Source organism: Phyllobates terribilis, unplaced genomic scaffold (assembly GCF_046119375.1).
Source record: "Phyllobates terribilis strain yellow unplaced genomic scaffold, ASM4611937v1 Scaffold_13__5_contigs__length_258822181, whole genome shotgun sequence".
NCBI lineage: Eukaryota > Metazoa > Chordata > Amphibia > Anura > Dendrobatidae > Phyllobates > Phyllobates terribilis.
In genome coordinates this window covers 71,021,833-71,046,493 of record NW_027362773.1, presented here as the reverse complement: position 1 = coordinate 71,046,493, position 24,661 = coordinate 71,021,833, and the positions used below count along the sequence as shown (strand labels likewise).

Sequence of the window (24,661 nt, the reverse complement as noted above, 5' to 3'; positions counted from 1 at the left end):
AGTGTTAGCAGCAGACCCCCTTCCCCATAACAGTGCATCATGACCACATTTTTTGCTTAATTTTTTTTCTATTTTCCTCCTCTAAAACCTAGGTGCGTCTTATGGTCCGGTGCGTCTTATAGTCCGAAAAATACGATATTATATACTTATACAAACACATTATATGTATGTGTAAATGTAAGTGTATAAAGGTGTGTGTGTGCCCTACAAAGAATGGAGAGGTCTGTAATTTTTATGGTAGGTACAATTCAACTGAGAGACAGAATCTAAACATAAAATCCAGAAAATCACATTGTATGATTTTTACATAATTAATTTCCATTTTATTGCATGAAATAAGTATTTGACACAATAGAAAAACAGAACTTAATATTTGGTACAGACATTTCCTGTAGTTTTTGACTAAGTGTGCGCACACTGCAGCAGGGATTTTGGCCCACTCCTCCATACAGATCTTCTCCAGATCTTTCAGGTTTCGGGGCTGTGTTTCAGGTCATTGCCATGTGGGAAGACCCAGCCATGACCCATCTTCAATGCTCTTACTGAGGGAATGAGGTTGTTGGCCAAAATATCGCAATACATGACCCCATCCATCCTCCCTTCAATACGTTGCAGTCGTCCTGTCCCCTTTGCAGAAAAGCATCCCCAAAGTAAAAGGTTTCCCCCACCATGCTTCACAGTTGGGACGGTGTTCTTGGGGTTGTACTCATCCTTCTCCTTTCTTCAAACATGGCGTGTGTTGCTAATACCAAAAAGTTCTATTTTGGTCTCATTTGACCACATGACCTTCTCCCATGCCTCCTCTGGATCATTCAGATGGTCATTGGCGAACTTCAAACGGGCCTGGACATGTGCTGGCATGAGCAGGAGGACCTTGCGTGCCCTGCAGGATTTTAATCCATGACGGCGTAGTGTGTTACTAACGGTAATGTTTGAGACTATGGTCCCAGCTCTCTTCAGGTCATTGACCAGGTCCTCCTGTGTAGTTCTGGGCTGATTCCTGACCTTTCTCAGAATTATCCTTGCCAGGATGGGGGACGGGATCTTGCATGGAGCCCCAGACCGAGGAAGATTGACAGTCATCTTGTGTTTCTTCCATTTTCTAATAATTGTGCCAACAGTTGTTGCCTTCTCACCAAGCAGCTTGCCTATTGTCCTGTAGCCCATCCCAGCCTTGTGCAGGTCTACAATTTTGTCCCTGGTGTCCTTAGACATCTCTTTGGTCTTGGCCATGGTGGACAGGTTGGAGTGTGATTGATTATGTGGACAGATGTCTTTTATACAGGTAACGAGTTCAAACAGGTAAAATGAATACAGGTAATGAGTGCAGGTAAAGAAAAACTAACAGGTCTTTTAGAGCCAGAATTCTTGCTGGTTGGTAGGTGATCAAACACTTATTTCATGCAATAAAATGCAATATAATTTATTTTTTTAATTATTTAAAAATCATACAATGTGATTTTCTGATTTTTTTTAAATTCTGTCTCTCACAGTTGAAGTGTACCTACGATAAAAATTACAGACCTCTCCATTGTTCAAAATCTTAAATCTTAGAAAGTTCTTCACCTCTTCACCGATTGCCTTGAAATTTTGACACAACGTTGCATTCGAATACACACGTTTTTATATCCCTACTATGTTTTTATATAACAGATGTTGGACGTAAAAGCAACAGCGAGAGGGGGGTGTTACGAGCTCAGTCCCAGACTGACTCTCCCCGGCCACCCGGAATCCCCCCCCCCCCCCCCTTTAGTGACATCTCACTCATAACCCTTCTCCCTCTCCTTCATTTGCCTCAGCCGCTGCCTGTGCTCTGCTCCCTTCGTGTCCCCCGTGGGGATTGGGGGGGGGTGACGAGACCGTCTGTTCGAGGCAGAAAGATGCCTGAGAGGCGGCCGCCTCTGCTCTCCAGCACCGCTGCGGCTTTTTCCTCTCTGGCAGGTGAGTCTCATTTCCGACTGCGCAACAACAAGCGGGGAAGGGAGGCAAGGAGAGAGGGAGGCTGCATGGAGAGGTGCAGGCAGCGGCCTCTGCTCTGGGTGCTGAACTGGGCTCGAGCCTCGCAGCAGTGGGCAGATAGCGAGCGCAAATCCCACTGCACCTCTGGAGGGAGCGGCGCTGTGATCTGTCCGGAGCATGTCAAGCTGATCACCCCCTTCTCCTCTGCCGCCTGCCTTCATCTCTGCGCTCCCTCCTGTCACATTCCCTCTTTACTAGGTAACTGCACAACTAGCAATCCCGGACATGACCGGCTCCATTGTGACACCTGACAGCAAGTACCGACCTCTTTAGTGACCTGTGCGAGTACAAGCCTACAGGGGTCACAGGGTACAGGCTGCCACCATGCCTGCCTGAAGGGCACAACTATCAACAGCGCCAGCATTGTATAAATATATATTACACTACCATTCAAAAGTTTGGGGTTATTTAGAAAAATCATTATTTTTTAAAGAAAAGTACATTTTTTTTCAATGAAGCTAACATTAAATGAATCAGAAATACACTCTATACATTGTTAATGTGGTAATTGACTATTCTAGCTGCAAACATCGTTTTTATTGCAATATCTACATAGGTGTATACACGGTGTTCCAAATTATGCAAATAATATTTTCTAAGATTTTCCCAAATTACCTATATGAATTGCAGTCATTGTAATTTTCCAGTCAAATAACTATTAGAGTACAATTGAAAGGTTTTTGTACAAACTGCCTATGATAACAGTATATTTTGAAAAAAATAAAAAACTCAAACTGCACTCAAAATGCATGTTCCAAATTATTATGCACAGCAGAGTTTTCAACCTTTCATTTTAATAAAGAACAAAAAAATGGTCATTTTTGAAATTATAAGCATTAGCAGGTTATTACAAACTGAAATCAAACAGTTTTCAACTCAAAACTTTATTCTAGGTGATGTTTCTTTTGCACATAGGACCCCTTGTTCGAAAGGAGCTTCTGAACTCTCTTATCCATTGAATTTGTCAGGTTTTGGATGGTTTCTGCTTTAATTGTTTTGCATGAGGACAGAATACCCTCCCAGAGCTGTTGCTTAGATGTGAACTGCCTCTCGCCATCATAGACACTCCTTTTGATGATGCTCCAGAGGTTCTCAATGGGGTTGAGGTCAGGGGAGCATGGGTGCCACACCATAAGTTTGTCCCCTTTTATGCCCATAGCAGCCAGAGATGCAGATGTGTTATGTGCAGCATGAGACGGGGCATTATCATGCATGAAATGATCTCGATGGTCCAGATGGATGGAGTGGAGGATGACTGGTTGATGGACACCCCATGCAAACACTGCTACGGCGCTAACAAGGAGGAGGTGGAGTAATGTTTTGGGCTGGAATCATGGGGAGAGAGATTGTCGGCCCTTTTAGGATCCCTGAAGGGGTAAAGATGAACTCCATAATGTATGTTGAGTTTCTCAAACAGCACTTCCTTCCATGGTTCAAGAAGAAGAACCGTGCATTCCGCAGCAAGATCATTTTCATGCATGATAATGCCCCGTCTCATGCTGCACATAACACATCTGCATCTCTGGCTGCTATGGGCATAAAAGGGGACAAACTTATGGTGTGGCACCCATGCTGCCCTGACCTCAACCCCATTGAGAACTGCTGGAGCATCATCAAAAGGAGTGTCTATGATGGCGGGAGGCAGTTCACATCTAAGCAACAGCTCTGGGAGGGTATTCTGTCCTCATGCAAAACAATTAAAGCAGAAACCATCCAAAACCTGACAAATTCAATGGACGAGAGAGTTCAGAAGCTCCTTTCGAACAAGGGGTCCTATGTGCAAATGTAACATCACCTAGAATAAAGTTTTGAGTTGAAAACTGTTTGATTTCAGTTTGTAATAACCTGCTAAATGCTTATAATTTCAAAAATGACCATTTTTTTGTTCTTTATTAAAATGAAAAGGTTGAAAACTCTGCTGTGCATAATAATTTGGAACATGCATTTTGAGTGCAGTTTGATTTTTTTATTTTTTTAAAAATATACTGTTATCATAGGCAGTTTGTACAAAAACCTTTCAATTGTACTCTAATAGTTATTTGACTGGAAAATTACAATGACTGCAATTCATATAGGTAATTTGGGAAAATCTGAGAAAATATTATTTGCATAATAATTTGGAACACAGTGTAGAGGCCCATTTCCAACAACCACCACCCCAGTGTTTTAATGGTACATTGTGTTTGCTAACTGTAAGAAGGCTAATGGATGTTTAAAAAAACCCTAGAAAACCCTTGCACAGTATGTTAGCCCAGCTGAAAAAGGTTTGGCTGATTTGAGAAGCTATAAAATTGACTTTCCTTTGAGCTAGTTGAGAATCTGGAGCATTACATTTGTTTGTTTTATGAAACTCTCAAAATGGCCAGAAAAAGAGAACTTTCATGTGAAACTCGACAGTCTATTCTTGTTCTTAGAAATGAAAGCTATTCCATGCGAGAAATTGCCAAGAAACTGAAGATTTCCTACACCGGTGTGTACTATTCCCTTCAGGAGAGCACAAACAGGCTCTAACCAGAGTAAAAAGAGAAGTGGGAGGTCCCCGCTGCACAACTGAGCAACAAGACAAGTACATTAGAGTCTAGTTTGAGAAATCGACGCCTCACAGCTCAACTGGCAGCTTCATTAAATAGTACACGCAAAACGCCAGTGTCAACATCTACAGTGAAGAGGCGACTCCGGGATGCTGGCCTTCAGGGCAAAGTGGCAAATAAAAAGCCATATCTGAGACTGGCTAATAAAAGGAAAAGGATTAATATGGGCAAAAGAACACAGACATTGGACAGAGGAAGATTGGAAAAAAAATTTATGGACAGACGAATCAAAGTTTTAGGTGTTTGGATCACACAGAAGAACATTTGTGAGACGCAGAACAACTGAAAAGATGCTGGAAGAGTGCCTGACGCCATCTGTCAAGCATGGTGGAGGTAAAGTGATGGTCTGGGGTTGCTTTGGTGCTGGTAAAGTGGGAAATTTGTACAAGGTAAATGGGATTTTGAAGAAGGAAGGCTATCACTCCATTTTGCAACGCCATGCCATACCTTGTGGACAGCGCTTGATTGGAGCCAATTTCATCCTACAACAGGACAATGACCCAAAGCACACCTCCAAATTATGCATGAACTATTTAGGGAAGAAGCAGGCAGCTGGTATTCTATCTGTAATGGAGTGGCCAGCGCAGTCACCAGATCTCAACCCCATTGAGCTGGTGTGGGAGCAGCTTGACCGTATGGTATGCAAAAAGTGCCCATCAAGCCAATCCAACTTGTGGGAGGGGCTTCAGGAAGCATGAGGTGAAATTTCTCAAGATTATCTCAGCAAATTAACAGCTAGAATGCCAAAGGTCTGCAATGCTGTAATTGCTGCAAACGGAGCATTCTTTGACGAAAGCAAAGTTTGAAGGAGAAAATTATTCTTTTCAAATAAAAATCATTATTTCTAACCTTGTCACTGTCTGGACTATATTTTTTATTCATTTTGCAACTCATTTGATAAATAAAAGTAGGAGTTTTCATGGAAAACACAATTCTCTGGGTGACCCTAAACTTTTCCACGGTAGTGTGTGGATAAATATATTATATATATATATATAAAAATGAATGTTGCATTTGAATACACGTATGTTTTTATATACCAGTTGTTGGAAGTAAAAGCAACACATGCAACAACAAAAAATATTGTATACCCACAAGTATTCTGAAATTAAATATTTTAGAAACGTGCGCTCTCTTTTCTTCTCCCTTCCATATATATATATATATATATTATAAATACACACACTATATTATATATATATATATATATAGTGTGTATATGTATATATATATATATATATATATATATATATAGTGTGTATATGTGTATATATATATATATATATATATATATATATATATAGTGTGTATATGTATATATAGTGTGTACACATATATATATATATATAGATAGATAGATATAGTGTGTACATAGATATAGTGTGTATATATATATATATATATATATATATATATATATATATGTACACACTATATCTATCTATATATATATATATATATATATGTGTACACACTATATATACATATACACACTATATATATATATATATATATATATATATATATATATATATATATATACACACTATATATATATATATATATATATGTACACACTATATATGTACACACACACACACATATACATACATACAGTGGCATGTAAAAGTTTGGGCACCCCTGGTCAAAATTACTGTTATTGTGAACAGTTAGGCAAGTTAAAGATGAAATGATCTGTAAGAGGCCTAAAGTTAAAGATGACACATTTCGTTTGAATTTTATACAAATTTTTTTTTACAATTTTCTTTTTCATTTTAAAAATTACAAAAAGAAAAAAGGGCTGATGCAATAGTTTAGGCACCCTTGGAGATTTGTATGCTCAGATAACTTTGACCAAGGTTTCAGACCTTAATTAGCCTGTTAGGGTTGTGACTTGTTCACTATCATTGTTAGGAAAGGGCAGGTGATGTAAATTTCACAGCTTCATAAAAACATAGCCTCCTCTAACCCTGAGCCAAAAAAAACAGCAGCCATGGCTTTTTCTACGCAGCTGTCTAGCACTCTGAAAATGAAAATGGTGGAGGCCCACAAAGCAGAAGGCTATAAGAAGATACCAAAGCGTTTTAAAGTTGCCCTTTCCTCAGTTTGAAATGTAATTAAGAAATGGCAGTTAACAGGAACAGTGGAGGTCAAGATAAGGCATGGAGACCAAACAACATTTCAGTGAGAGCCGCTGGTACGATTGCCCTGCACAAATATAACCTTTATGGAAGAGTTATCAGAAGAAAACCTCTCCTACATCCTCACCCTAAAATTCAGCGTCAGAAGTATGCAAAAGAACATGTAACCAAGCCTGATGCATTTTGGAAACAAGTCCTGTGGCCCGATGAGGTTAAAATAGAACTCCTTGGCTACAATGATCAAAGGTATGTGTGGGGAAGAAAAGGGCACTGAATTTCAGGAAAAAAAACATCTCCCCAACCATTAAGAATGGGGGTGGATCATTCATGCTTTGGGCTTGTTTTGCAGCCAAAGGCACGGGGAACATTTCACAGGTAGAGGGAAGAATGGATTCATTGACATTTCAACACATTCTTGATGCAAACATAACACAATCTGTAGAGAAGCTGAAGTTGAAAAGAGGATGGCTTCAACAAATGGATAATGATCCTAAACACATGTCAAAATCCACACTATATTACCTCAAAAGGTGGAAGCTGAGGGTTTTACAATGGCCCTCACAGTCCCCTGATCTGATCATTGAAAATCTGTGGCTAGACATTAAAATAGCAATACATGCTAGACTACCCAGAAATCTCACAGAGCTGGAAGAAATTTCCAAAAAAGAATGGATGAAAATCCCTCAACCAAGACTTGAAAGCTACAAAAAACATTTATAAGCTGTGATACTTGCAGCGGTGCTACTAGGTACTAACCATGCAGTGTGCCCAAAATTTTTGCATTGGTCAATTTTCCTTTTTGTAATTTTTAACATGTAAGATCAAGATATATAATTTTTCCCAAAAAATACTAAGGAAATGTGTCATCTTTAACGTTAGGCCTTTTAGAGATCATTTCATCTTCAAGTTGCTTAACTGTTCACAATAACAATAATTTTGACCAGGGGTGCCCAAACATTTACATGCCACTGTATATAAACACACAGGAAAAATGCTGATTATCTCTCTCTGTATGTATATTATATGTATATATTGTATACAAACATATATATATATACATATATCTATATATATGTTTGTATGTACGAACATACGTATACCCAACCACCATATTTATATGGAAACAGGAAAAACACGGATGATAAAAACACATGGCAAGAAATAGTGTGATAAAAAAAGGCCACCGGCTTAGTAAGTTTCTCATCAAATAAAGCCACACTGATACATAAAAGTCCCCCCGAAGGTTAATACACACTTGAAGATACTTTACTCAAAATGTCACAAGTCTACAAATAGTAACACAGGGTGCATGTCTATGTGGGCTTCCTCCTTCAAGCCAAAAACATACTGATATGTAGGTGGGTTTCCCATGAAACAGCTGTGCGCGTCAGACAGAAAAATGTCACTGAAAGTTGCAGTAGTGAATGTATGAAGTGCAGTAAGATGTGATAAAGCGGTAAGGAATAATGAATAGAAAAATAACAAAATAAGATGACAACAGCAAATGCTCATAGTACAGCAAGACACATAGAAGAAGTGACAGGACAATCTCCTACAGAGACTCATCATCAAACACATGTGTAAGGAGGAAGGAGGAGATGTAGGTCACATTACAATATGTACAAAGCTAAACTAGGAATTAAATGAGGGCTCCTACTGACACATTCATTAGATAACAATGTGAGGCAGGTATTGGGTCAATCAATGGTCATTATCAGCCACTGATATCAACATTAACCCCTTCCCACCAAAGCCAGATTTCACCTGACCAGGCCAAACTTTCCTAATCTGACCGGTGGATGTCACTTTATGTGGCAATAATGCGGCAGTCCTTCCACTAATACCATTGATCCTGACACTTTTTTTCACAACACACTGTACTTTATATAAATTGTAAATTTAGCTTGTTGTAGTTTGCATTTATAAAAATATTTGAAATTTAAAAAAAGTTTTGAAAAATTAGCAAGTTTCAAAGTTTGAATTTGTAAGGCCATTAAAACAGACGGTCACACCATTCAAAGTAAATCAATAACATTTACCACAAGTCTACTTTATGTCAGTAACATTTTTCAAAAGTTTTTTTTTTTGTCAGGGTTAAAAAAGGGGTTAAAAGGGAAGGGTTAAAAGTTTAGCAGCAATTTTCCCAAAGAAAAAATACACAGTCTATTTTTTAGGGACTGCTTTATGTATGAAGTAATTTGAGGAGACTAATATCATTACACCACCTCCCCCATAAAAAAAAACAATTTAAAGGAAAATTGCATCCCTCGAAATATCTAAAATTGCATTCAGAATATTTGTTAACCTTTCAGATGCTTCACAGAAATAAATGCAACGTTGAATAAAAAAAACATGAAAGTGACAATTTTTCTACTAAAATGTTGTTTTAGGCCCATTTTTTCTTTTTCACAAGGGTAAGTCGAGACATGCACCCCATCATTTGTTGTGCAATTTCTCTGGAGTACGCTGATTTTACAAATGTAGACGGAAACTACTCTGTGCTCACGGCAGGGCTCAAAAGTGAAGGAGCGCTATTTGGCTGTTGGGAAAACTGCACAAACCACCCGCAAGTGATCCAATTTTGAAAAGTAGAGCCTTAAGGAATTGGTGTGAAAATATCCCCCACAACCCTAGATGAATTCCTTTCAAAATTGGGTGTTATAATGTTATGTTATACACTAAGCAGTTATGTTGGGGGTTTCCCTCTAAATCTGAAACAAAAAAAATTGATTTAGACAACCCCCCGAGGAACCACTCACTATAATGAGGCAAATTGAGTCACTCTGGGCCCTGTATCTTTTTTTTTCTGGGCGGTCCATCTTTTTGGACACACAAAAGTGTAGTCTACTGCACTTTTGTGTATACCTTAAATGATAAAATACCTTGGAACAGAGACGAGAGTTGTTGTTTTTTTTTAGGTTAGAAGCGACCCTAGTATAAGTGCTCCCTGTAGAGCACAGGATAAGTGTGAAACTAGCCTTAGGCTGTGTGCAGACGATGCATTTTTAATGCGTTTCTGCAGCTGCGGAAACACTGCAGAAACGGATTAAAAAAGCATGGTAGAAGGGCAGCAATGTTCCCCAATGATAATCCGCATGTGCTGTGCCCATGCTGCGGAGATTTCCGCTGCTGATTATCATTGCGGAAAAAAACGCAGCACTACCAATTATTTTGCGGAAGCGCTGCGTCTTCGCCGTCATTGACTTGCATTAGACCGCATGGATTACGCATCACTGTATATGTACCACAAAAGAAGAAAATGGAGCTTTGGTTTAAAGATAAAAAATGTATAAATTTTATTAACACAGAATATCAGACCAAACAAGACACATAATAAAAAGACATGTGCAAGAGGGCTAGGAACAGTAGCAGCGGGTACTGGCATTACTAGGGGGGGGGGGGGGTTGTGGGGATGACAGGGGAATACATGTCAAAATAGTAGTCAAATATCAATAAATATAGCTTGCACCCATGTAGCCCCTAAACCCCTCACTGTGGCAATAAGACTCCACTAAGTATAGCTCTGCATAGAAACTGTGATTATTGGCCATATTCAAATTTGTTCAATCACTGATAGGTACCTCAGCCATAAAGATCCAATTAACCGCAGAGAGAAGGGACCTCCATTGGGGCATATAGAAAAAACACAGTGGAGAAGAATGGCATAAGGCAGTGCTTACCCTAGGTCAGTACAACAGCAAATAGAGGGGATAAGCCTCTTCCCGACGCGCGTTTCGAGTGTAGACTGATCGGCTTTCTCAAGGGAAGGTATGCTAGTGTGGCAACAGGACCTTCAAATACATCATGTGGGAGGTCAGGTGGTGCACCACGTGACCATCAAGCAGCCAATAGCATCCGTAATACTGCGCATGCGCAGTGGATCGAGCAGGTCCCGCAGCAGCAACACGGTGGTCACTTCCGGGAGTACGCAGCGGAGGGCTGCGCAGTCACAGAAGGGAAAACACCGGGCGCTGCTGAGCAGGGCAAGGTCGCGTCACACGCACGCGCACAGAATCTAAATGGCAAAGTGACACAGGGTACATATTAAAGAAACAAAACATAAATGGCACTCTATAAATAAAGTACATAGATATGAATGGAACACATCACCACATAAACTAACAGGTTAACACAGAGTAATAGTAAAGTGCCAAGGCACCAATAACTCTTTATAGATAGGATACAGAAATATCAATGGATCAATTAAAAACATATAACGGTATCCATACATAGTTATGATGCATGCAAAAAATCAGTAATAATAATAATTGCTGGGATGAGGGTGGTGCACAGCTGCATAACTTGGGGGGATAAGGAAGACCTAAACAAAACATAATGGACAAAAAATAAAAACAGGAATTAGGGAACATAGAGGACCACACCAGAGAAGAATAAAAAATAAAAATAATAAAAATAAAAGCTGCTACAATAGAGCTCAACAAATACGCAGTGCAGACCATGAAAAGAATGTCACCAGGAGGAGGCACACGCATGGTAGTTCATAGAAATGGGGCATAACTAATAGTCTCGTTCAAACCCTTTGGAGACAGAGTATCCAGTGTGACTATCCACTTTGTTTCAATCTGGGCCAATAAACGCTTCACATTACCCCCTCCAGCCCCAAGATGGATTACGTCTATGCCCCGAATAAGCAGTAATGATGAGTCACAGTTATGAAAGAGGCAAAAATGACGGGGAAGGGTTTTTAACTCAGAGGGGTTCGTCACAGACTTGGCCGCAGCAATGTCCCTAACGTGCTCCCGAACTCTGACTCCGAGTTCCCTAGATGTAAGGCCCACATAAATGAGTGGACAGCCACACGTAGTGTAGTAGATGACATTGGTGGAACTGCAGGAGATACGGTGTCGGATAACATATTTTTTATCCCCTGCCGCAGAGTCAAAAGTCCGGGTACGTAGGACATTGCTGCATGCCAAGCAGTGGCCGCATGGAAAACACCCCAGGGTGGGTTGAAATGTTGAAATTAAAGTTTTATTGGGAGGGACATAATGACTCTTGGTGCAGTTCCACCAATGTCATCTACTACGCTACGTGTGGATGTCCACTCATTTATGTGGGCCTTACATCTAGGGAACTCAGAGTCAGAGTTCGGGAGCACGTTAGGGACATTGCTGCGGCCAAGTCTGTGACGGACCCCTCTGAGTTAAAAACCCTTCCCCGCCATTTTCGCCTCTTTCATAATTGCGACTCATCATCACTGCTTATTCGGGGCATAGACGTAATCCATCTTGGGGCTGGAGGGGGTAATGTGAAGCGTTTATTGGCCCAGATTGAAACAAAGTGGATAGTCACACTGGATACTCTGTCTCCAAAGGGTTTGAACGAGACTATTAGTTATGCCCCATTTCTATGGACTACCATGCGTGTGCCTCCTCCTGGTGACATTCTTTTCATGGTCTGCACTGTGTATTTGTTGAGCTCTATTGTAGCAGCTTTTATTTTTATTATTTTTATTTTTTATTCTTCTCTGGTGTGGTCCTCTATGTTCCCTAATTCCTGTTTTTATTTTTTGTCCATTATGTTTTGTTTAGGTCTTCCTTATCCCCCCAAGTTATGCAGCTGTGCACCACCCTCATCCCAGCAATTATTATTATTACTGATTTTTTGCATGCATCATAACTATGTATGGATACCGTTATATGTTTTTAATTGATCCATTGATATTTCTGTATCCTATCTATAAAGAGTTATTGGTGCCTTGGCACTTTACTATTACTCTGTGTTAACCTGTTAGTTTATGTGGTGATGTGTTCCATTCATATCTATGTACTTTATTTATAGAGTGCCATTTATGTTTTGTTTCTTTAATATGTACCCTGTGTCACTTTGCCATTTAGATTCTGTGCGCGTGCGTGTGGCGCGACCTTGCCCTGCTCAGCAGCGCCCGGTGTTTTCCCTTCTGTGACTGCGCAGCCCTCCGCTGCGTACTCCCGGAAGTGACCACCGTGTTGCTGCTGCGGGACCTGCTCGATCCACTGCGCATGCGCAGTATTACGGATGCTATTGGCTGCTTGATGGTCACGTGGTGCACCACCTGACCTCCCACATGATGTATTTGAAGGTCCTGTTGCCACACTAGCATACCTTCCCTTGAGAAAGCCGATCAGTCTACACGCGAAACGCGCGTCGGGAAGAGGCTTATCCCCTCTATTTGCTGTTGTACTGACCTAGGGTAAGCACTGCCTTATGCCATTCTTCTCCACTGTGGTTTTTTCTATATGCCCCAATGGGGGTCCCTTCTCTCTGCGGTTAATTGGATCTTTATGGCTGAGGTACCTATCAGTGATTGAACAAATTTGAATATGGCCAATAATCAGTTTCTATGCAGAGCTATACTTAGTGGAGTCTTATTGCCACAGTGAGGGGTTTAGGGGCTACATGGGTGCAAGCTATATTTATGGATATTTGACTACTATTTTGACATGTATTCCCCTGTCATCCCCACAACCCCCCCCCCTAGTAATGCCAGTACCCGCTGCTACTGTTCCTAGCCCTCTTGCACGTCTTTTTATTATGTGTCTTGTTTGGTCTGATATTCTGTGTTAATAAAATTTATACATTTTTTATCTTTAAACCAAAGCTCCATTTTCTTCTTTTGTGGTACATATGTCTTTTGGAGTCTAATACTTGTAATTGCACACAACCAGTGGTCTGCATTGTGTGCTATAGGGCAACATGCCTTTGTTTTTTTTTGTTGCATCACTGTATATGTAGATGCCTAATCCAAGCGTTCTAATGTGCGGATGGTACCCGGGTGTAGAGGAGAGGAGAGTCTCATCCACACCCAGGTACCATTAAAAAATCTGTAAAAAAAGAATAAAATAAAAAATAAATGTATACTTACCTTCTGTCGGCCCGCGCAGCGCTCCTCCTTGCTTCCCGGAACTTTGCAGTGGATTGAAGGACCTGCGCTAACGTCAGAGTCATGTGACGGGTCACGACGCCGACGTCAGCAGGTCTTTCAATCCACTGCTGCCGGCACCGCCGAGCGAAGCAAGCAAGCGCGAGCCATCGGAGGGTAAGTATATAGTTATTTTTTTATTTTTACCACTCTCTCGGGTCACACTATATAAATCCATGCTGTTTGCATGGATTTATATAGTGTGACCTAGTTGTCACAAGCACTTTCCAAGTGATGCTAATCACTTGGAAAGCGCTTGTCAACCCGCATGCGGAAATGTCAGTGAATAACGCTCCATTTCCGCATGTCCCTGGCAGGAAAACGCATGTACAATCCGCATGCGTTTTTTTCTGCCAGGGAGATGCAGAAACGCTCAGGAAAAAATCCTGAGCATTTCTGCATCGTGGGCACATAGCCTTATTCAGATTTTAGGCAGACAGAATGTACGAATAAACATAATTTATTCATTTTTTTATATCATTCAGTACATGTGAGAAGATAATTTTATTCTTCAGTACGATTATGGAGATAACTGATTTATATTGTTTTCTTTTTATCTTGTCATTTTTACACGTGAAAAACTTTTTTTTCCCAAAAAATAATATTTTGCGTAGCAATATTTTTGAGATCTATCCTGTATTTTTTGTGTCAGCACAGCTATGTGAGGGCTTGTTTTTAAGGATGAGTTAAAGTTATATTTGATGCTATTTTGGTGTACAAATTATTTTTGATCACTTTCTATTCTAATTTTTGGGAGACAGAATCAACAGAAAACTGCAACATTTGAATTGTTTTCTTCTTTCTAGTTTTTACTCTGTTCATAGTGCAGTATAAGTGATAAGATCACGCTATTCTTTGGAATATGGAAACCAGGTTTATATCACTATGTTTTGATACTTTATTATACTAAAAAATGTAATGTTATTTTTCACTGATAGAGGAGAGGAGTGAGAGCTTAGAAGATGACATTTTCAGTGATCTTTTTCTTTACATACGACTTTTTGATCTGGTTTTATTCCACTTTTTGTGTGGTGGTCTGAAAAAAAAAAAACAGCGTTTGTAAAAATGTAATAGTTTTATAGTACAGGTGTTTCTGGATGCAGTGATACCAATTATGTTTTTTTTTTTCATTTTACATGAAAAAACTGTTTCTTAAATTGCAAAACATTTTTCCGATATTTATTTGTTCTTTAGTCTTTGTTTCATCTTTTTAAATTTGTACACACATTTTTTACGTAGTCCCACTATGGGACCTGGAACTTTCAAAAGTGTGATTGCAACGTACCTATTGCAGTGCATTAGACCTGTCCGTGATAGGCCACATTCAGTATTTGGTCAGTACTTTACATCAGTATGTGCAAGACAAAACCAGGAGTGGGTGAAAAATACAGAAGTGGTGACGTGCTTCTATTATACATTTTTCTTCCTCTGATTGTTCCACTCCTGATTTTTGTTTAGAAATACTAATGTAAAATACTGACAAAGTACTGAATGTGTGAACGTGGCCTTGCACTGACCAGAGGCCTATAAGTCCCTGCTGATGGAAGGTCAGTATTGAACGTGTGAACGTGGCCTTACACTGACCAGAGGCCTCTAAGTCCCTGCTTATGGAAGGGCCGAACAGACCACTGTACCTCGCAGATATTTAGGTCATTTTTTTACATCTGTTTGCCAAGACAACCATCATCAACCATCGATAGAGGTGCGGTAGTGATAATTGGATTAAAAAGGAAGCCTCCTCCCTCCCAACCATCTAGATGCAGTAGATGCTACTGATCATGGCACTTATAGGGGTAAGCAGCCAGGATCGATGCTTACATCGACCCTGGCTGTAGCTGCAGGAGTTCGGCAGTTAACCCTTGTTCTCACAGTGATTGTGTCAGCATAGCACAGTGATTACCCTCGCAACATCACTACGACATACGGTACTAGTATGTCCAAATACAGAAACATCTTCCCATACAGGATCATACTAGTATATCCAATGTCAGGTATGTATTAATTTCAGATTTCTGAAATTACAGATTAAATAAAATCTGTCACAAAAATAGGAATAGGAAAGTACTGCAAACTATGCTCATGTATACAGTATCTTGAGATTTTAGTATCTGCTTAGTGCAAGTTGGGACAATGGATAGAATCAGCACAATGGGTGAAAGAGCAGGTGGTTTCCATTTCACCAAATGCAAAGAAAACTAAATGTTACCAGTCCTTGACGTTTGCCCACTACTTTAGGATCATCATTATACTGTAGGTTTGGGGGAATGAAAATTCTACTGCTGGAATTAAAGACTCTTTCAATAAGGAAATGAACAATGTGAGAAGAAAATTAAGCGAATAAATGGTCTTGGACTAGGCGAATTAACATCACTGCTCACAATTGATCTGATCTAAATCTAAACCATTGGCATAAATAATCAGAGAATGTGAAAACAGAATTGCTTTCTCATTGCTTCCAGGTTTAGCAACCTACTCCTGACATTTTCTGAATCATTAGCACTGAATAAATGGCATAACTGGAGCTGCCAGAAGCACAGGGGCCAAACATCCATTTATCATTTACTTACATGCACTATATCGTCCAAACTGTTGAAAATATACTTCCTGGCTTCCTTAGACTTCATTCCTGTTTCAGTTTCATGTTCCTCCAAGGTCTGTTATTGAGAAAGGATAAAGAAATTGGACAAACTCACAATTCACGTCAGATTATGCAGGCAGCACTTACATAAGCATCACTGCTGCTAAAATGACAATCAGGACGCCAACCAGCCCCATCGCTGTGTGGTTATAGTACGCTAACCGTGTGTATGGAGTTAGCATGCTCTTCCTCTAGTTTCCTTCCTTCCTCACTAAAGGTAGGAAACTAGACTGCATTATTTGTAGCGTGTGTATCTGGATCTGTACAATGGGATGAAGACTAAGCTCTTCTGAGACACCGGGAAGTAAACACTGGTGATGTGATTTCCAGGCTATGTGGCCCACATGTCAGTGAAGGATTTATGCCAGCAATTCATCCTAGATGCTGGACAATGGCTGGATTGGCTGGTGGTTATATTTCACAACCTCTCCATCACCATGTTCAATTACAGTAGTTTGTTAATTGTGACTGGTCATTTATTTGGGAAGAATGAGACCCCATATGTATTAGATTATTGACAGGATCCACTGGATGTAATGTTTATGGACATCTTGTGAGTGGCTTCTGCCTTTGGGTCATTCGCCATTTAACTTCCTGACTAACAATATATACCATTAACTGGAGGCTTCCCAGGATGCAGATTGAAGGGGCTGTCCACTACTCAGAAAACCTCTTCTCAATCACCATAGTTCCTCAATGGAAAATAATAACACTTATACTTCCTCCAGTGTGAGCACCAATCCAGGGATGTCCGAGCCCGCTCTCCCTGCAGCCAATCTGCAGCCGCTTCCCTTTGACGAAACGGTCACCTGGAAGAAGTGGGAGCAGCAGTACGTCATCACTTCTTCCCAGTGTTAGTTTCGTCCAAAGGAAGGGATAGGAGAGCGGCCGCTGACTTATGTCACACAAGCCTTGCAGAAATGTCTTGTGAGACCCATGAGAGCAGGTGCAGACATTGCTGGAACAGCACGAGCACCGGAGCAGAGTTCAGTTGCTATAATTTTACTTGGGGGTACTATGGTGATTGAGATGGGGGGTGTCCGAATAGTAGACAACCTCAATAAAGGCTTAGTATTTCTTAAAATGAAATGAAACTGATGGAGCTTTTAAAACATGGCATGTTGTATGAATATGTCTAGGACAATCTCTTTAAAGGGAACCTCTCAGCTCATTCATGCTGCCCAAACCATGGGTAGAATGAATCACCATCTTGGCTGCACAATTGCAGTCAGATATATACTTTTCTCTGACACGCATTTCAGAGGAAATATAGTTAGAATACTCGTCTGAGGACCATAACCAGAGACATGACTAGTCCAGTACTGCTCCCGGCAAATTCTTCCCAGTGCTGCTCTAGTAGATTGATAGATCTATCACTATGGCCAAGACCTGTTAATCACCGGGTGCAGCGCCAGAAAGACTAGTATCGTTTCGGGCTATGGTACCCTGCTGGACCTCCTAACTGCGGTATATTGTCTCTGAAACATTCCTGTGATTATCCAGCCAGGCTCATTCAAAACTACAACTTGCCCCATAAAAACCAAACCTTACATGGTTATGTTAAAAACCGTATGGAAGAATTGGAATAAAAAATGAAAATTTCCCAACCACTAATAGATTAATGGTTCACTGCAAATATATAAAAGGGTTACATACTTTTAACCTCCAACTAGGGTATTGGGCTTCTGGGTCACGGCAGAAGAATCTGGAGGTTTTTGCACCCACATTTAACAAATGTTCTCCCGGAAATCCTTGAGTTTGGGAAATGTATCGGATCTAAAAACACAAGAGACAACAATCAATGACTTAAACATGGATCTGAGCCCTTACTAACCAAGTATAATATTTCTAGAGTATACAGGGCACAGAATCTCGATATCCTTCATTAGCTGCTCATCGAGATCCAATAATATTCTACAAAATAATTCATAAGCAACTTTTTTATATCATCGTTACCAAAAAAGTTCACATGAAAGAAATTTGAAGAAAGTAAGTAAATTCGCAGTGTATCCTAAGTGCTTTAAAGTGCATGACTCTGATAGTGATCGCATATCCTTAAGGAAGGTCATCAATATCACATATGTGGGGGGCACACACAATAAGCAATGAATCAGTCAATAAAAAATAGGTCTATATGGTGAAGCACAGAGCATTATTAAAGAATGATGTAGAGGTGCAGTTTTTGGCGCCAAATGCATCAAAATAACGAAAGTTATTCATGAACTTGGCCAAAGTGAAAAATGGGATTTTTCCCTGTCGAACTGAAAAAAAAATAGGAAAGGGCAAAAAACTGGCTTACTTGAAAATATACAAGGGGAGAACTGGAGTGAAACTGCCTTTTAAAAAAGTAGCTTTTGATAAATCAGGCTGAAATATCTGGAACACTAAACTCCATCCACAAAGCAGGGGGAAAAAAAGAAACCAGGCGAACAAAAAGGACGCAAAACACACAAAACTAGAAAAAAACATCTACACTGTGTGCAGAATTATTAGGCAAAGGTTTTATGGACTGATGAAATTCGCAGTGTATCCTGTGTGTCTTGGTATAAAGACTTCAGTGTTGCTAGATTCTGACATGCAATATACACCTTGACCTGCTAGACGTCTTCCGCCTGACTGTGGTTTCCAGCATCCCGACTGCCTGTCTATGGTCTCCTGGATGTCTTCCGCCTGCCTGCAGTTTCCAGCATCCAGCCTAGCTGCCTGCAGTCTCCTGCCTGTCTGCTGTTATCCGGACATCTCTTGTCTACCTGTGGTATCCAGTCCCTCAGCTGGCCACATCCCGAGTGCACAACATTTCTGCTGTACTGACACCCGTGGCCTGTGTGCCCACCCAGACCTTGGAGGATCCACCTCACCTAACACATCCCTTTAAAAAAGACTGGTCCACACTGTCCTAAGCTTTTTTTTGGGACAGTCTGATGCACCTGACTACCTGTAATATATCCTAAGTAACAGATACAAATCTAACGTATCCTTTTGTATATTTACTATAGTTGAGTGCTGTATTTCAAAACTTCCAAGACTTTGCGCCAGGGCTTTAGACTTTAGCAACAGAGGAAGTGAAAGTTTCAGGCGTACTTCTGAACTATAGGTGATGAGGAAATTTATTAAATAACTTCTGCTTTTCATACAGTGCATGATTATTCTAGAGCAGGGGTCTCAAACACGCGGCCCGCGGGCCGCATGCGGCCCCTGAGGCTGCTTTATGCGGCCCGCAGGCACAGACCCCTTGATGATCCTGACCTGGTCCAGGAGGAGCCGCCGACAGCAGCGCTGAATTGCCACACAGAGACTGTTTCCCAGCACAGCATTTCCAATGACAGCCGCTGACCAATCAGAGGCCAGCAGCTGATATCTGCGTGTCGGCGCAGTGAGTATGACGTCATTGCCGTACGCTGATGTCAGCTGCTGGCCTCTGATTGGCCGGCGGCTGGCATTGGAAATGCTGTGCTGGGAGACAGTCTGTGTGCGGCAATGCAGCGCTGCTGTCGGCGGCTCCTCCTGGACCAGGTCGGGATCGTCAAGGGGTCTGACTCTGTGATGCCTGCGGCCACATCTGCAGGAAGGACGCCGAGGGAATGGAGGACAGGTGAGAATCATCTTTTTTTTTTTTTTTATGTGTGTGAAGAACAGCACAGGGGGCACATAGCCACAAGAGGGGACCTGGATGGGGCACATAGCCAAAAGATGGGGACCTGGATGGGGCACATAGCCACAAGATGGGGACCTGGATGGGGCACATAGCCTCAAGATGTGGACCTGGATGGGGCACAGAGCCTCAAGATGTGGACCTGGATGGGGCACAGAGCCACTAGATGGGGACCTGGATGTGGCACATAGCCACAAGATGGGGACCTGGATGGGGCACATAGCCAAAAGATGGGGACCTGGATGGGGCACAGAGCCACTAGATGGGGACCTGGATGTGGCACATAGCCACAAGATGGGGACCTGGATGGGGCACATAGCCAAAAGATGGGGACCTGGATGGGGCACATAGCCAAAAGATGGGGACCTGGATGGGGCACATAGCCACAAGATGGGGACCTGGATGGGGCACATAGCCACAAGATGGGGACCTGGATGGGGAACATAGCCACAGGATGGGGACCTGGATGGGGCACATAGCCACAAGATGGAGACCTGGATGGGACACAGAGCCACTAGAGGGGGACCTGGATCGGGAACATTGCCACAGGATGGGGACCTGGATGGGGCACATAGCCACAGGATGGGGACCTGGATGGGGCACATAGCCACAGGATGGGGACCTGGTTGGGGCACATAGCCACAGGATGGGGACCTGGTTGGGGCACATTAGTACAAGATGGGGACATTACTACAAGATGTTTGCCATTATTACTATATGATGCTAATTGTAAGACAATTTTACTGTATGTGGCCAATTGGGGGAAACAAAATTGTAAAAATAAAAAAAATAAAAATAAAGCATGAAAAAATATTGGGCGCTAAAAATGCTGTTTTATATGTAAACTAAAGTAAACACAAAAAAGTACACGTTTATTATCGCCACATCCATAAGGACCCAAGCTATAAAAAAATAAACACGGCAAAAATGTTCAAAAGGTGTATACAAAAAAAAATGGTATCACTAAAAATGTCACATTGAACAAAAAATGCGGCCCCCCAAATTCAAATTTTTTCCATTTGCGGCCCATATACCCAGCCGAGTTTGAGACCCCTGTTCTAGAGGATGGCGGCATTCTCTATAGGAAGATGGACAAGGCTGCAGATGACACTAATGAACTCCCATTAAGGTCACGGCTTCAGAACACTTCACCTGGAAATTATTTTTCTATTATAGCAAATAGCAATACTCTGTAGTAGTAATACAAGAATTAATAGCAATAAATAACAGTATTAAATGTAAACATCAGCTTCCACAGTTTCCGCTGATGACTAATGCACAAGCAAGCTCTCATAATGGTCTGACAGCCAGTCTCTATACATAAGCAGGGACAATGGCTATTATGAGGTGACATCGTACAGACACTTTACCCCAGTTTTCCATGATACATACCCTAAAAATCAATTATCTTATGTAATAATTTGTCACCTTAAAACAAATCATGTCCCACAAAACTTACAGAAGTGACTGACTGCAAAGATATTAAAAACAATACCTTTATTAGATCAAAATACAAGATAAAAGCATAGAAGTTAAAAGATTTGTTGTAATGGGTGATAGATAACATCATGGGAAAATACCAAACAAGATATAAGATATAACTGATGGTATATGGATAAAATGCAGAAAAAAGATGAATGACAATCAAACACAGAAAATATGCATATAAGCATGTAATGGGACCAAAACTACGGTAACTGTATAACATGGCTGAAAAATAACACAAGTAACACCAGAACTAATGGATGACCAAGTCTCAACCTGACATTAAAAGTCAAAAACCTATTTATATAGGGGCTAGTGCATGTGAGGTTAAAGTAAGTACACCCTGCAATAAATAGAGTATATCAATTGATATGACAGCAAAAGTTACACACATAGTGGTCAAAGCATACCAAAATGTAAGATAGTCAAACTCCTGGTGAGTGCATAGTACATGATAGCCATTACCGTAAACACCTATTGTCTTAGTCAGAATTTAAGATCTACAGTGAAATATTTAGATTTGAGAGTCCTCAGTGGTTGATACCTTTTAATGGCTAACTGAAAAGATGGGAACAAATTGCAAGCTTTCGAGACTACGCAGGTCTCTTCATCAGGCTTGTATAACACAAAATCTGAAGAGTCACATATTTATACACAATAAGACACCAAAATAATGCAATAGATAAGACAGGTGATGGAAAGCAGAGTTATTATGGGAGAGATAAACAGTTGTGGCTATAAATATTTTAGCAGTTAATAGATAAGGAGTGTGAAAGTTTCAAGGATGCTTCTTAGATTTGGGGGCTGCCTGAAACACAGAAGTAGGGGAGCTGGAAATATGGACTGTAATCGGGCATCTTTTTGTAGTAAAGGTTGTAGTTTCTGTGCAGCTCCCCTTAGCACCTCCAGATTTGGATTATAGGTGACTACTAGAGGCACCAGGTTGCTTTCTTGTTTAGTCTTGCAATGTAGGAGATGATTCCTTGATATTCTGGTGGCTCTTGTAATCTGGTTCTCAATTGTGCTTGGATGGTAGCCCTGATTCAAAAAGGTCTTTCTGAGGCCATCAAGGTGTTTGTCTCTATCCATAGGGTTGGAACATATCCGATTGTATCTGATGGCTTGGCTGTAGACAATAGAGTTTTTTATGTGTTTTGGATGGAAACTATCCCATTTAAGGTACAGTATAGACCAAAAGTTTGGACACACCTTCTCATTTAAAGATTCTTCTGTATTTTCATGACTATGAAAATTGTACATTCACACTGAAGGCATCAAAACTATGAATTAACACATTAACAAGCTCATTAAGAGAATGCCAAGAGTGTGCAAAGCAGTCATCAAAGCAAAAGGTGGCTACTTTGAAGAACCTAGAATATAAGACATATTTTCAGTTGTTTCACACTTTTTTGTTAAGTATATAATTCCACATGTGTTAATTCATAGTTTTGATGCCTTCAGTGTGAATGTACAATTTTCAAAGTCATGAAAATACAGAAAAATCTATAAATGAGAAGGTGTGTCCAAACTTTTGGTCTGTACTGTATGTAGGACGGTCGATTGGTTTCCGGTACAAGGATGTCTCTATTTCATTGCTCTGTAGCTTGATGATGGTGTCCAAAAAGTTAATTTCAGTACAGGAGTAGTTGAGTGTTAGGTTGATGGTGGGATGAAATCGATTAAAGTGTTCATGGAACGTCTTCGGCTGTTGCTCAGATCCCGTCCAGATAATTAAAATATCATCAATGAAACGATAGTAGGCCAGAGGCCTGATGGGACATGAGGACAAAAAGTCACTTTCAAGCTTGGCCATGAAAAGATTTGCATACTGCAGAGCCATTTTACTTCCCATCGCTGTACCAGTCTCCTGCAGATATATGTTGTTATCAAATTCAAAAGTAATTGTGGGTGAGGATGAATTCAGTAAGTTTCACCACAGAATCAGCATCAATTCCTGTATTTTCCATGAAGATTTTGCAGACATTTAATCCATCCTGGTGTGGGATATTAGAGTACAAAGATTCCACATCCATGGTGGCCAGGATGGTTCCTTCTTGTAGAGGACCTATTGCTGCTAGTTTATTCAGTAGGTCACCATCATCAAGCTACAGAACAATTAAATAGAGACATTTTTGTACCGGAAACCAATCGACTGTCCTACATACCTTAAATGGGACAGTTTCCATCCAAAACACATAAAAAACTCTATTGTCTACAGCCAAGCCATCAGATACAATCGGATATGTTCCAACCCTATGGATAGAGACAAACACCTTGATGGCTTCAGAAAGACCTGTTTGAATCAGGGCTACCATCCAAGCACAATAGAGAACCAGATTACAAGAGCCACAAGAATATCAAGGAATCTTCTCCTACATTACAAGACTAAACAAGAAAGCAATCGGGTGCCTCTAGTAGTCACCTATAATCCAAATCTGGAGGCGCTAAGGAGAGCTGCACAGAAACTACAACCTTTACTACAAAAAGATGCTCTATTACAATCCATATTTCCAGACCCCCCACTTCTGTGTTTCAGGCAGCCCCCAAATCTAAGAAGCATCATTGTCAGAAGCTCCCTGTCATCTCCACCACCTACAGGAACCTTTCCTTGCAACCAGAAAAAATGTAAAACCTGTCCGTTTATAACGACCACAGACTAGATAATATTCCCCAATTCACATCAGGACTATAAGATCCTAGGTACGTTCAGCTGTATCACATCCAACGTAGTGTACTTAATTATATGTACCAAATGTCCAGCTGGGTGTCTGTATGTAGGGGAGACAGGGCAAAACCTTAGGACAAGGATGAATCATCATCGCCACACAATAAAAGAAAAAAGAATAGATCTACCTGTAGCCAAGCATTTTTGTTCCCCTGATCACAGCATAAAAGACATGAAATTACTGGTATTAAAAGGTAACTTCAAATCTCAAAGAGAAAGAAGAATCTCAGAGTATAAACTGATGGTGACCTTTAACACTTTCAGAGCAGGAATGAATGTGTCGCATGGATTTAGGTCATTGTACATCAACTAAGGAATGTGCCCCTCAGACCTGTGGGAGCATCATAACACTGGACCTAGTCACAGGACAATAAAACCTTCACACTCCTTATCTATTAACTGTTAAAATATTTATAGCCAGAACTGTTTATCTCTCCCATAATAACTCGGCTTTCCGTCATCTGTCTCATCTATTGCATTATTTCTGT

The 24,661-nt window shown here is 40.7% G+C and overlaps 1 protein-coding gene across 1 annotated transcript in view; it reads right to left on the bottom strand.

The window, feature by feature from the left end:
* HIPK3 (homeodomain interacting protein kinase 3) overlaps positions 1 to 24,661 on the bottom strand; it is a 191,560-nt gene that overhangs the window by 24,433 nt on the left and 142,466 nt on the right. Inside the window, exons 4-5 of the mRNA XM_073658122.1 lie at positions 17,968 to 18,087; positions 16,241 to 16,327 (exon numbers count right to left, since the gene is read on the bottom strand). Of these exons, the coding sequence (XP_073514223.1) occupies positions 16,241 to 16,327; positions 17,968 to 18,087 (207 nt within the window). The remainder of the gene's footprint in view (positions 1 to 16,240; positions 16,328 to 17,967; positions 18,088 to 24,661) is intronic.